Source organism: Rhinoraja longicauda, unplaced genomic scaffold (genome assembly GCF_053455715.1).
Source record: "Rhinoraja longicauda isolate Sanriku21f unplaced genomic scaffold, sRhiLon1.1 Scf001247, whole genome shotgun sequence".
NCBI lineage: Eukaryota > Metazoa > Chordata > Chondrichthyes > Rajiformes > Arhynchobatidae > Rhinoraja > Rhinoraja longicauda.
The window spans coordinates 17,169-31,556 of record NW_027602462.1 but is presented as its reverse complement, the minus strand read 5'-3'; the positions used below and the strand labels follow the sequence as shown (position 1 = coordinate 31,556).

Sequence of the window (14,388 nt, the reverse complement as noted above, 5' to 3'; positions counted from 1 at the left end):
ATGGAGATGTGTGGGGAAAGTGTTTTTTACACTGAGAGTGGTGGGTGTCTGGAACGTGCTGGCAACGGGCCTTTGCTAGGGGCTAGTGGAATCAAGGGATATGGGGAGAAGGCAGGCACGAGTTACTGATTGTGGATGATCGGCCATGATCACAATGAATGGCGGTGCTGGCTCAAAGGAACAAATGGCCTTCTCCTGCACCTATTTTCTATTTTTTGGTATGTTTACTGCCAGACATTGTTAACTACTTTGGTCTTGAATCAAACAAAATACCGTCGGAAACGCGGCAACTCTTGTGTACTGCCTCAGTGTGATCGACTGTTCATAAGTTCAAGGAGCAGAATTAGGCCATTCAGCCCATCAAGTCTACCCCGCCATTCAATCGTGGCTGATCTATCTTTCTCTCTCAGGTAGGGAAGTATGATTGTGCACGTACTGTAAGGTTTTTACTGAACTGTATGCAAAAAGGAATACAGGTGACAATAAGGTACCACTGAACTATTTGTTCCATTCTCACCTGAGCAAAGTTCAGCGCCACGTACTTCCATCTGATCCTTGGAGTCCTGCAATAAGACACATCCCTGATGAGATTTGAAGGAAAGGCTCCTTATTCATCAGCCCAGTTAGTCCCGAAGCCATGTAACTGCCAGAGTATTCATGTTCATAAGCCCTAGGAGCAGAATTGGGCCATTCGGCCCATCTAGCCTACTGCGCCATTCAATCATGGCTGATCTATCTCTCCCTCTCAACCCCATTCTCCTGCCTTCTCCCGTAACCCTGACACCCGCACTAATCAAGTATCTATCAATCTATGCTTTAAAAATACCCAATGACTGTCTCACCACCGTCTGTGGCAATGAATTCCACAGATTCACCACCCTCTGGCTAAGAAACTCCTCCTTATCTCCTTCCGAAAGGTACGTCCTTTTCTTCTGAGGCTGTGCCTCTGGTCCTCGACACTCCCACTAAGTTTCTGCAGCGTAGCCTCTGCTGTAGTGTAAGGGACATAGTGGGAAATTGTTACACAGCACGCTCCCACAAGGAGGAATGAGGTTACCGAGTCTGCGCATTGATTGAAGAATAAGTCCTTGCCCCAAGACAGCAAAGGGGTCGGGGGCCGCGGCGGTAGAGTTGCTGCCTCACAGCGCCAGAGACACGGGTTCCATCCTGACCACGGGCGCTGTCTGTATGGAGTTTGTACGTTCTCCCCATGACCTGCGTGGGTTTTTCCCTGGTGCTCCGGTTTCGTCCCACACACCAAAGACGTGCGGTTAATTGGCTTTGGTAAAATTGTAAATTGCCCCCAGTGAGTGTAGGATAGCGCTGGTGTGCGGGGATCGCTGGTTGGTGTAGACTCGGTGGGCCGAAGGGCCTGTTTCCACGCTGTATCTGTAATCTAAACTAAAACCCTGGACATCAGGATCATGCATGTGTCCTTTATCCAATGACACATAAAGTCACACCCACCCTTATTTCTGGTAAGGAACCCAATGCCACTTCTGGGGGCTGTGGGTGTGGGGGCGGATGGTGGAGCAGAGTCAATCTCCTGCCCCCTTCCATCCATCGCAGCAAAGCAGTCCTTGTGAGGGGATCTGGCCTCACTAGATAACGTCACCAACTCACCCCACTCTTCAGCAGAAGGCAGGCGGAGTACAAACCCCCGGTAGCAGAGCAGCAGTGGTGGTCATTGACACATCGCCAGGCCAGGCCGATCCCTGCAACTCCCACCCAGTGCCGTCGCCAGGACAACAGGGCCTTCATGGCCAAGTTGAGACTCCACATCTTTGACAACTTTGGACTTGAATCAGACAAAATGGCGGCGGAAACGTGACGACCCTTGTGAACTGCCTCAGTGTAATCCACTGTTCCTGCACTCTTGGACTTTGGTTAGGTCACATGTGAAGCATTGGGAACAATACCACAGAGAGGGTGGGAGGAGAATGCTTGGGACGAGCTGCCCAGTGTGTCGGCATATTGATGCAAGAGATGGATTACTGCTGGTTGGAGTGGCCATTGAAGAACGGACCAGAGTGGGCGGTTCTTGATCTGGGCCCACAACGCTGGGGAGTAACACAGGGCAGGCCCACCCCTTGGCCCAACCAAAGAGGAGGTAAGCAATATGGGTAAGGAAAAAAGCCCCATTCAGTGAGAGACCAAGACATACCTGGGATATGAGTTGCGATAGATGAGGGTGGGGCAGAACAAGAAGTAAAGATAACAGGAGAACGCTGGCATCTGAAACACTTCACCTGCGAATAAAAAGAAGACAATTTAAATCAGTTCACAAACGGCTGCTTCATTCAGCTTGAGATCGGTAGTACACTGCATCACGTTTTCTTATGATGGAGTCCCAGTCTTGCAACGTCTTTCACATTAGTCTCTCTGAAGAGAGTTTTCTTCATGTACCCATGGCGTGTGGCCTGGAAGTATTCTTAGCATTCATCACATTTTTCTTTGGATAGAATAGCAACAGATATTGTATCAATGGTCCAGGCCAGGAAAAGATCCACAAGCATCAACCTCCATGTTGCCCGCATCTGGGATGAACTGATTTATCTACACTGGCTGAGGGTGATGCTGCGGTCAGAAGTCAAGGGTGGACACAGGCTGAGGGCGATGTTAGGGTCAGAGGTCAAGAGTGGACATTGGCAGAGGGCAATGTTAGAGTCAGAGGTCAAGAGTGGACATTGACAGAGGGCAATGCTGGGGTCAGAGGTCAAGGGTGGATACTGGCCGAGGGCAATGCTGGGGTCAGAGGTCAAGGGTGGACACTGGCTGAGGGCAATGCTGGGGTCAGAGGTCAAGGGTGGACACTGGCCGAGGGCAATGCTGGGGTCAGAGGTCAAGGATGGACACTGGCCGAGGGCAATGCTGGGGTCAGAGGTCAAGGGTGGACACTGGCCGAGGGCAATGCTGGGGTCAGAGGTCAAGGGTGGACACTTGCCGAGGGCGATGCCGAGGTCAGAGGTCAGGAGAGGACATAGCCAGCAGTAGAAGCCTCAGAAACAGGTGGGAGAAAACTGGGGACACAGACGGTAAAACATCAAGCCAATATGCTGCAGTAAAAGAGGAAAGAGATTCGGGAGTAAGGCAATACCGTCTAATGCCTCTGGGTGGTGATATATCTCAGAGAGACTGTCCCCATCACACACTGGGCGGGGAATGGCTGGGGAACCACACTTGATGCATCACTCAAAGTGGCCTGAGGTGAGTGGATACAGGCAGAGTAGAAGTGAAGGCAGCAACTACCTTTCAATGTGATGGAATAGAAAGGTTGTGTAAGAAAATAACTGTAGATTCTGGTACAAATCGAAGGTATCACAAAATGCTGGAGTAGAAAGGTTCGTGGGTTGACTCGGAGTTCACAGTCCACAAACAAAAGGGCAGAGTTCAACCCAATGATTACCCCTGTATAAAGTCAACTGCCTATTGCTAACCCGGACGCTGGGAGGATGTCCACACATCAATGGGCAAATATTATATCCAAGTGCATCGGCTCCTTCAAAAAAAAACATGAGGCCAATACACTCGACACTGATGCAGAAATAAACAGCAAGGTTTGACACCGAGTGACGCTCCCTCTACACCGCCCCGTCACACACTCTCCCCAGGGTCACACACAGAGTGACGCTCCCTCTACACCGCCCCATCACACACTCTCCCCAGGGTCACACACACACAGACAGAGTGACGCTCCCTCTACACCGCCCCGTCACACACTCCCCCCAGGGTCACACACAGAGTGACGCTCCCTCTACACCGCCCCGTCACACACTCTCCCCAGGGTCACACACACACACACACACACACACACCGAGTGACGCTCCCTCTACACCGCCCCGTCACACACTCCCCCCAGGGTCACACACCGAGTGACGCTCCCTCTACACCGCCCCGTCACACACTCCCCCCAGGGTCACACACACACACACCGAGTGACGCTCCCTCTACACCGCCCCGTCACACACTCCCCCCAGGGTCACACACACACACACACACACACAGAGTGACGCTCCCTCTACACCACCCCGTCACACACTCCCCCCAGGGTCACACACCGAGTGACGCTCCCTCTACACCACCCCGTCACACACTCCCCCCAGGGTCACACACCGAGTGACGCTCCCTCTACACCACCCCGTCACACACTCTCCCCAGGGTCACACACACACACACACACACAGAGTGACGCTCCCTCTACACCACCCCGTCACACACTCCCCCCAGGGTCACACACACAGAGGAGCTGTTCTGATGACGGAGGATTTGAAGCAAAATTTGGGAAGGATTCGTTGTGGAAGGGGAACAAAAGCAGCGAGACTCTGGAGCTTGGATCATCAGCGGACTTCAGGGGCTTTCTTTTCAAAAATACTTCTTCAATTTGTGAGGAATTTGACTGTGTCTTTGCGAGTCGTAGGGGCGGCAGTAGCTGGTGGATTGCCAAGAGCACTTGGAAACAGGGGAGCTGAGATTTGGATCGATGGGGTTGTATACATCAAATACCTCCCTCCCACACCGATTTACTTAGTTCAGTTGGCTTTGTAAAGAGGGGAAGAGTGTTTTTTTTTTGGATTGCCAGTGAAGCTGAAATGTTTCAAACAGACCTGGGGACAAAGCCTTCAGAGCTGCAACTTCAATGGGGAAGATCGACACGGACATTCCTTGTTTATCTGGAAAACACGCCCTTTGTTGCTTTTTCTGGACACTCCTTAATTAAACTGTTCATTAAATGTTGGGATGCAGTGTTCACAGCAGCAACAGCAGTAAGATTTTAATTTATTAAGAACCGATAACATTTGTCATGCCACCCCTCTGAGGGTCACCAATGAGGTAGATGGGAGGTCAGGACCGCTCTCTAGTTGGTGAGAGGACGGTTCAGTTGCCTGATAACAGCTGGGAAGAAACTGTCCCTGAATCTGGAGGTGTGCGTTTTCACACTTCTGTACTTCTTGCCCGATGGGAGAGGGGAGAAGAGGGAGTGACCGGGGTGAGACTGGTCCTTGATTATGCTGCTGGCCTTGCCGAGGCAGCGTGAGGTGTAGATGGAGTCGATGGAAGGGAGGTTGGTTTGTGTGATGGTCTGGGCTGCTGGCCATGCCGAGGCAGCGTGAGGTGTAGATGGAGTCGATGGAAGGGAGGTTGGTTTGTGTGATGGTCTGGGCTGCTGGCCTTGCCGAGGCAGCGTGAGGTGTAGATGGAGTCGATGGAAGGGAGGTTGGTTTGTGTGATGGTCTGGGCTGCGTCCACAACTCTCTGCGATTTCTTGCGGTCTTGGATGGAGCTGTTCCCAAACCAAGCTGTGGTACATCCCGATAAAATACTTTCTATGGTGCATCTGTAGAAGTTGGTGAGAGTTGTAAAGGACATGCTGAACTTCCTAGGCCACATCTTCATTGGCGTCAGTGGGCAGGGTGTGAGCGGGCAAGACACGGGCAGGCTGTGCTGCCCCTCAGTGAGTTACATTGGTTGCTAGAGATTGGTTGTAAACGGAATCCTTACCTTGCGACAGTTTCGCCTTCAACACTTTGGGAACATTTTCCCGTATGTAAGAGTAACTCTTCATCATTAAACGAATCTGTGGTTAAAAAAACAATTATCCAATGCCCCAACCAGTCGCTGTGCCAGAATACTGGGAATAATACTTGGAAAAGCCTGGATAGAGTGGATGTGGAGAATGTTTCCACCAGTGGGAGAGTCTAGGACCAGAGAGCACAGCCTCAGAATTAAACAACGTTCTTTTAGGAAGGAGATGAGGAGGAATTTCTTTAGTCAGAGGGCGGTGAATCTGTGGAATTCATTGCCACAGAAGGCTGTGGAGGCCAAGTCAGTGGGTATTTTTATTGCGGAGATTGACAGAGTCTTGATTAGTGCGGGTCTCAGGGGTTATGGGTTGAAGGCAGGACAATGGGGTTAGGAGGGAGAGATAGATCAGCCATGATTGAATGGCGGAGTAGACTCGATAGGCCGAATGGCCTCATTCTGCGCCTAGAGCTGATGAACCGCGGGCAGCACACAATACCTGTTCCAGGATCACAATGAACCTGGAGGCTGGGGGCAACTGGTAATGAATGACGGTGTAGATGGGGTAGATTCCAAGGATGCAGACTTGGCACACGACCAGTACCAAGCCCAGGACCAGGGTAGCGAGGCGAGGGTATCTGGCCAGCTGGTACAAGCTGCCCCACACGTCCAGAACTTTGTAGGGTACAGTCAGCGTGTAGAGGAAGAGGCAACTCCAGGCGACAAACACCCTGGGGAATTTCCCAAAGGCATACACCAGCATGTCAAAGTCAAGGATGAGCCTGAGAGGGGAAAATACAGATGGTAAACTCCTCTCCACAAACACCTCGGCTCACAATACAAGCCGGGCTGTTGTCAAACGTGTAAGACTTGCACATTCTGTTAGTCCACATTTAAACCCCCAATACCGCATAATACTAGAGGAGCAAGATAGACCACTCGACCCTAAAAACCGTAGGATGTCACGGCGCCATTTTAGTCGGCAGAAACTTGCAGAAACATTTAAAAAGTAAAATAACAACAATCTGTGAATTGATAGATGAGATATATTCTGCATTTTAATGGTATCATCACACATACTGTTCCCCCAAAACACTGATTACACTGCGAGAGGCAGAACGAACGGCGGGGTTTGCCAACTAAAATGGCGGACGTTACGCTCCTTTGCGTACTACACCAGTACACGGAGTGGTTCATCTTGCTCCTCTAGTATCTTTGCACAAAACCTTCACTCACATCCCAGCCTCGAACCACCCCCAGGGATCATCTTTTCATTCATGAAGGAACTGCAGATGCTGGTTTAAACCAAAGGTAGACACAAAATGCTGGAGTAACTCAGCGGGTCAGGCAGCATCTCTGGAGAACATGGATAGGTGACGTTTCACAGAGTGCTGGAGTAACTCAGCGGGTCAGGCAGCATCTGTGGAGAACATGGATAGGTGACGTTTCACAGAGTGCTGGAGTAACTCAGCGTGTCAGGCAGCATCTGTGGAGAACATGGATAGGTGACGTTTCACAGAGTGCTGGAGTAACTCAGCGGGTCAGGCAGCATCTCTGGAGAGAAGGAATGGGTGACGTTTCGCTTTCCCCCGCCTCCCCCCGACTCCAGGGCCGTTTTTACAGCATTATGGGCCCCCGGGCAAAGCAGTGTACTGGGGCCCCTACCGTTACCCTCCCCACCCCCCTTTCCCTACCAGCCCCCCCCCTGTCGTGCCGGCGAAAAGCACTTACCGAAAAGCACTTAGCGATGGACTTAGGGTGCTACATTGTTGCGAAAAGCACTTACAGATCGCTGTGAGAAGCACTTAGGGACCAAAAATGTTGCGAAAAAAGCACTTATTGAACCTACAGTTTTAAAGTAGTATTTATTTATTGCAAGTCACTTAACATACACAGATCAGCATGGGGCCCCTATGCTCGTGGGCCCCCGAGCAAGTGCCCATCAGGCCCATGCGTTAAGACGGCCCTGCCCGACTCTTAATCTGAAGAAGTTTCTCGACCAGGAATGCCGCCCATTCCTTCTCTCCAGAGATGCTGCCTGTCCCGCTGAGTTACTCCAGCTTTTTGTGTCTACCTTCTGCTTTTAGTTTAGTTTAGTTTAGAGATTAGCGCGGAAACAGGCCCTTCGGCCCACCAGGTCCGCTCCGACCAGCGATCCCCGCACATTAACACTATCCTGCACACACTGGGCATAATTTACACTTGTACCAAGCCAATTAACCTACAAACCCGCACGTCTTTGGAGTGCGGGAGGAAACCGAAGATCTCGAAGAAAACCCACGCAGGTCACGGGGAGAACGTACAAACTCCGTACAGACAGCGCCCGCAGTTAGGATGGAACCCGGGTCTCCGGCGCTGTGAGGCAGCAACTCTACCGCTGCGCCACCGTCCGCCCTTAAATACTATAAATAACCCCCTCCCGAACCCTTGCATGCGACCCCAGTCTGTAACCCACTCCTGGCGATCTGGGGTTCTGTACATAAACCATACCTCTGTCATCCTGACCCATTTGATCAGGTGCCAGCCATTTCATGGTGCCTCTGGGCAATAGCTGCTCACTTGGGGAAGGGCAGCTCTGCCAGGCTTGGCAGGTGGACTGAGGCTTATCTGATACCCAATGATGCCAAGCGATTGCCCTGTCCTTTGCCCACATGGACACATTGCCCGCATTGACTCCTCGGACTCAGAGGCAACGGTGAATGACAGGTCAGAGGCGGCATCGGTCGTGCCAGCGATCCTCTGCCAGGAAGGGCACTGAGCTCAGCCAGTGGGCGCCAGCGTGCCACCCAATGCGTTGGCAAGGCGTGCAGGGAGCCACGGCGGGCGGCTCCACCGGTCGGCGCTCTCACCTTCCCTTGTCAATGAACTCGACAGCCATGGTACTGACACCAAAGACGATGAAGAGGGCGATGAACATGTGGTATATCGTCTGGATGTGGAGGTTCTCAAACAGCTCGCTGCAAAACAAAAAGCCCAGAGTATATTCACACAGTGATTAGCACCCCAGTATTGTGCCCCATCATAGACATAGACAATAGGTGCAGGAGGAGGCCATTCGCCCTTCGAGCCAGCACCGCCATTCATTGTGATCATGGCTGATCATCCACAATCAATACCTCGTGCCTGCCTTCTCCCCATATCCCTTGAATCCACTAGCCCCTAGAGCTCTATCTAACTCTCTCTTAAATTCATCCAGTGATTTGGCCTCCACTGCCCTCTGTGGCAGAGAATTCCACAAATTCACAACTCTCTAGGTGAAAAAGTTCCTTCTCACCTCCGTTTTAAATGGCCTCCCCTTTATTCTAAGACTGTGGCCCCTGGTTCTGGACTCGCCCAACATTGGGAACATTTTTCATGCATCAAGCTTGTCCAGTCCTTTTATAAATGTGTACTTTTCTATATGTTTCTATAAGATCAAATCCAACTAACCCAGGCCGCTCTCCCACTAAGGACACCTCTGATCTGCATTCGGTTCACCTTCCCCTGGACTGGGCACTGCCTAGTGCCAGGCATGGCACAGCATTCCCATTGCCCGAGCCAACAGGTTGCCTGCCTCCTGCTCTCAGCATTGGAGTGCCAGGGTCAGGCTTTCAGTGCAGTATCCACTGCATTCCTCTTTCATACCTCGACTTCCCCCCCCCCCCTCCCTGACTCTCAATCTGAAGAAAGCCTGGGTGTGGAGAGGATGCTTCCACAAGGAGAGTCTAGGACCAGAGGGCACAGCCTCGGAATTAAAGGACGTTCCTTTAGGAAGGAGATGAGGAGTTTCTTTAGTCAGAGGGTGGTGAATCTGTGGGATTCATTGCCACAGACGGCTGTGGAGGGCAAGTCAGTGGATATTTTTAAGGTGGAGATAGATTGTTGATTAGTGCGGGTGTCAGGGGTTATGGGGAGAAGGCAGGAGAATGGGGTTAGGAGGGAGAGATAGACCAGCCATGATTGAATGGCGGAGTAGACTCGATGGGCTGTTTGTTGTGTTGTGCTAACTGGGGACCCAGCGTAGGTGGACCGCCGTGGGGGGGGGGGGGGGGGGGGGGAGAACAAAGGTGGACCCAGCGTGGGATACTTTGCAACTTTGCCGGCGCCCTTAATGTGGCGACTATTTGCAAAGAATTTCATTGTGATTTGTCACATGTGACAATAAAGTATTCCATTCATTCAGTGTTCATTCATTCATTCATTCATTCATTCATTCATTCAATCATTCATAAAGTATAGGAGGAAAGAGGTCCTTCTGTAGTTGTACAGGGCCCTGGTGAGACCGTATCTGGAGTATTGTGTGCAGTTTTGGTCTCCAAATTTGGGGAAGGACGTCCTTGCTATTGAGGCAGTGCAGTGTAGGTTCACGAGATTGATCCCCGGGAGGGTTCGGGAGGGGGTTATTTATAGCATTTAAGGGCGGCACGGTGGCGCAGCGGTAGAGTTGCTGCCTCACAGCGCCGGAGACCCGGGTTCCATCCCAACTGCGGGCACTGTCTGTACGGAGTTTGTACGTTCTCCCCGTGACCTGCGTGGGTTTTCTTCGAGATCTTCGGTTTCCTCCCACACTCCAAAGACGTGCGGGTTTGTAGGTTAATTGGCTTGGTACATATGAGGAAAGATTGGAAAGACTGGGCTTGTATTCACTGGAGTTTAGAAGGATGAGAGGGGATCTTATAGAAACATAAATTTATAAAAGGACTGGACAAGCCAGATGCAGGAAAAATGTTCCCAATGTTGGGAGAGTCCAGAACCAGGGGCCACAGTCTTAGAATAAAGGGGAGGCCATTTAAAACTGAGGTGAGAAGGAACTTTTTCACCCAGAGAGTTGTGAATTTGTGGAATTCTCTGCCACAGAGGGCAGTGGAGGCCAAATCACTGGATGGGTTTAAGAGAGAGTTAGATAGAGCTCTAGGGGCTAGTGGAATCAAGGGATATGGGGAGAAGGCAGGCACGGGTTACTGATTGTGGACGATCAGCCATGATCACAATGAATGGTGGTGCTGGCTCGAAGGGCCGAATGGCCTCCTCCTGAACCTATTTTCTATGTTTCTATGTTTCTATTCACCAACAGTTTGCTTTACACAGACAACAGGAGCAATCCCCCTTTGATTTGCTTTGTTTGCGGTCAAATCTTGGTGTGTTTGTGCAACAGCTCAGGGCAGGTATTATGCACCAAGTCAAACAGTCTTCAACCTAAAACACTGGCTGTTTCTTTCTCCATAGATGCTGCCTGACCGGCTGATTCCGTGAGCCGGTTGCCCCGATAGGACCCTTGCGCCCGTCTGCCCGGCCGCCTGAGGCCCAGGGTCCATGGGAACAGGTGTGCCTGGATATCGCAGAGGCTGTGCCGTGAACACAGGCATCTCCTTGGATCACCGGCACGCAGTCGAGCTGGGAAAGCCTGGGATGCTCCCACTTGCATTTCTAGCAGCAGTCCAGTGTAAAGTCGGAGCAAGCAGCTGGGAGAGGATGAAGCTAAGTCTTGGCAGCCCAAGGACGCTGGCTCGGTGAGTGATTGGGACGGAGCTTGTTGTGGCTCGCTAGCACGGCCTGCACTGGCTGAACTTGGTCAAGTGCCCGGTAAAAAGGAACGTCAGTCCCCACTACACTCTGCACACTTTGACCAAGATACCCCACACCTGTCTGAATGTGCATGTACAATAAAACACAAACATGGAGCATTGCAGGGAGTACCTCTGTGAGGCACTCATCCCACCTCTGTGTAGAGAGGCGGGAGATGACCATGTGTATTTCCATAACAGGCGATGCAGCTGAGTAGAAGATCAATCAACTGATCAAATGGTGCGAGAACAACCACCTACCAACAAGCCCACCCTCGTGGTCCTGCTAGTTTCACTGCTCGTATCCCTTTCATTATCACATCTCAGCTCTTAGGGCTAACGGGATCAAGGGATATGGGGAGAAAGCAAGAACGAGTACTGATTTTAGATGATCAGCCATGATCACAATGAATGGCGGTGCTGGCTCGAAGGGCCGAATGGCCTCCTCCTGCACCTATTGTCTATGTTTCTGTGTTACCTCATCCACAGCCAACAATGGACCATTGTGGGCTCCACCGTTCCTTGGTCATCAATGCTGGCTCTGATTTGTCCTTTTCATACCTTTCATCCATTTGTTCTTTGTACCTTTTCATGCTTCTGGGTTCCCCCTCCCCTGACTCTCAGTCTGAAGAAGGATCTCCACCTGAAACGTCACCCACTCCTTCATGCTTCTGGGTTCTCCCTCCCCTGACTCTCAGTCTGAAGAAGGATCTCCACCTGAAACGTCACCCACTCCTTTTCTCCAGAGATGCTGCCCGTCCCGCTGAGTTACTCCAGCACTTTGTGTCAATCTTCACCAGAACAACAACCTTGCTCTCAACGTGAGAAAGACCAAGGAACTGATTGTAGACTTTTGAAGAGGAAGGCTGAGCATCCACAAAGCTGTCTTCATCAACAGGTGGAGAGAGTCAAAAGGTTGAAATTCCTGTGCGTGCATATCTCTGAAGATCTGTCCTGGACCCAACACACTGACGCAATCATAAAGAAAGCCTATCAATGCCTCTACCTCCTGAGAAGATAGAGGAGATTTCCTCCAACATTTCCGTCACCTACAACGGGACCCCACTATTGGCCACATCTTCCCATCTCCTCCCCTCTCTGCGTTCCGCAGAGACCGCTCCCTCCGTAACTCCCTGGTCCACTCGTCCCTTCCCACCCAAACCACTCCATCCCCAGGCACTTTCCCCTGCAACCGCAGGAGATGCAACACCTGTCCCTTTACCTGCCCCCTCAACTCCATCCAAGGACCCAAACAGTCTTTCCAGGTGAGGCAGAGGTTCACCTGCACCTCCTCCAACCTCATCTATTGCATCCGCTGCTCTAGATGTCAACTTCTTTACATCGGCGAAACCAAACGCAGGCTCGGCGATCGTTTCACTCAACACCTTCGCTCAGTCCGCCTTAACCAACCTGATCTCCCGGTGGCTGAGCACTTCAACTCCCCCTCCCAGTCTGACCTTTCTGTCATGGGCCTCCTCCAGTGCCATAGTGAGGCCCACTGGAAATTGGAGGAACAGCACCTCATATTTCGCTTAGGCAGCTTACAGCCCAGCGGTATGAACATCGACTTCTCCAACTTTAGATAGCTCCTCTGTCCTGCTCTTCCCCTCCCCCTTCCCAGTTCTCCCACTGTCTTCCTGTCTCCAACTACATCCTATCTTTGTCCCACCCCCCTGACATCAGTCTGAAGAAGGGTCTCGACCGAAACGTCCCCCATTACTTTTCTCCAGAGATGCTGCCTGACCTGCTGAGTTACTCCAGCATTTTGTGTCCACCTTCGTGGAGATTCTGTATGTCGATGGATACTCTTGGACTTGTACATGTACAGTGGAGAGCATATTGACCATTTGCATCACGGCCTGGTCCAGCAACTCAAACGCACAGGAGCGAAGAAGCCTGCAAAAAACTGCCCAGTCCATCACCGGTTCAGACCTGTGTCGGAAGGAACTGCAGATGCTGACATATACTGAAGATAGACACAAAATGCTGGAGTAACTCAGCGGGTCAGGCAGCATCTCTGGAGAAAAGGAATTTCTCCAGAGATGCTGTCTGACCCACTGAGTTACTCCAGCATTTTGTGTCTATCACGGGTACTGACCTCCCCACCATCGAAGGCATCTACAGGAGACACTGCCTCAGAAAGGCAGCCAGCATCATCAGAGACCCACACCACCCTGGCCGCGCACTCATCTCACCCCTGCCATCGGGCAGAAAGTACAGGAGCCTGAAAACTGTAACGTCCAGGTTCAGGAACAGCGTCTTCCCTGCAGCCATCAGGCTATTAAACACCACAACCTCAAATATGCTCCAAACTGGGGACATTATTTTTGCACTATTAATGTCTATTTATTTGTCTGTTTGTTATTTTAATTAATATCCTGCACTTGTCTTTAGCTGTTTATGATGGTATTTGCAGAGTACTATGTTTACATATCTGTTGTGCTGCTGCAAGTAAGAATTTCATTGCTCCATTTTGGGATATATGTAAATAAAGCACTCTTGACTCTTGTCCTTGATGCTGCCTCTCTTTCCCTCCGCATCGCGCTGCACTTCCACTAAGAATCAACGCAACCAGGGGCAGGGATAGCATGCAAGGAGGCCAATCAGCCCATCAATTCTTTGAAGAGGTTCTGCAATGAGTCCCCCAGTCCTGGTCTAAACTGTGCTCTGGGTATTTTGCTTTCTTTTCCAAGAATTTATGCAATCGGGTGGCACAGTGATGCTGTACACAGTAACACTGTACAGAGTAACACGGTATACAGTAACTGTACACAGTAACACTGTACACACGGTAACACTGCACACACAGTAACGCTGCACACAGTAACACTGTACACACAGTAACACCGCACACACGGTAACACCGTACACAGTAACACCGCACAGTAACGCTGCACACAGTAACACTGTACACACGGTAACACCGCACACACGGTAACACCGTACACAGTAACACCGCACAGTAACGCTGCACACAGTAACACCGTACACACGGTAACACCGCACACACGGTAACACCGTACACAGTAACACTGCACACAGTAACACTGTACACACGGTAACGCCGCACACACGGTAACGCCGCACACGGTAACGCCGCACACGGTAACGCTGCACACACGGTAACACCGCACACACGGTAACACCGTACACAGTAACACCGTACACAGTAACACCGTACACAGTTACACTGCACACACACGGTAACGCTGCACACACGGTAACGCCGCACACACGGTAACGCCGCACACAGTAACGCCGCGCGCACGGTAACGCCGCGCGCACGGTAACGCCGCGCGCACGGTAACGCCGCGCGCACGGTAAC

General features: G+C 51.3%; 1 protein-coding gene across 1 annotated transcript in view; it reads right to left on the bottom strand.

Moving 5' to 3' along the window:
- Positions 1 to 517: 517 nt before the first annotated feature.
- The window catches only part of LOC144591617 (sterol O-acyltransferase 1-like), a gene marked incomplete at its 3' end in the record, with an annotated part of 29,616 nt that continues 15,745 nt past the window's right edge, over positions 518 to 14,388 (bottom strand). Inside the window, exons 6-10 of the mRNA XM_078395674.1 lie at positions 8,370 to 8,477; positions 6,020 to 6,302; positions 5,500 to 5,575; positions 2,165 to 2,249; positions 518 to 563 (exon numbers count right to left, since the gene is read on the bottom strand). Coding sequence (XP_078251800.1) covers positions 518 to 563; positions 2,165 to 2,249; positions 5,500 to 5,575; positions 6,020 to 6,302; positions 8,370 to 8,477 — 598 coding nt within the window. The remainder of the gene's footprint in view (positions 564 to 2,164; positions 2,250 to 5,499; positions 5,576 to 6,019; positions 6,303 to 8,369; positions 8,478 to 14,388) is intronic.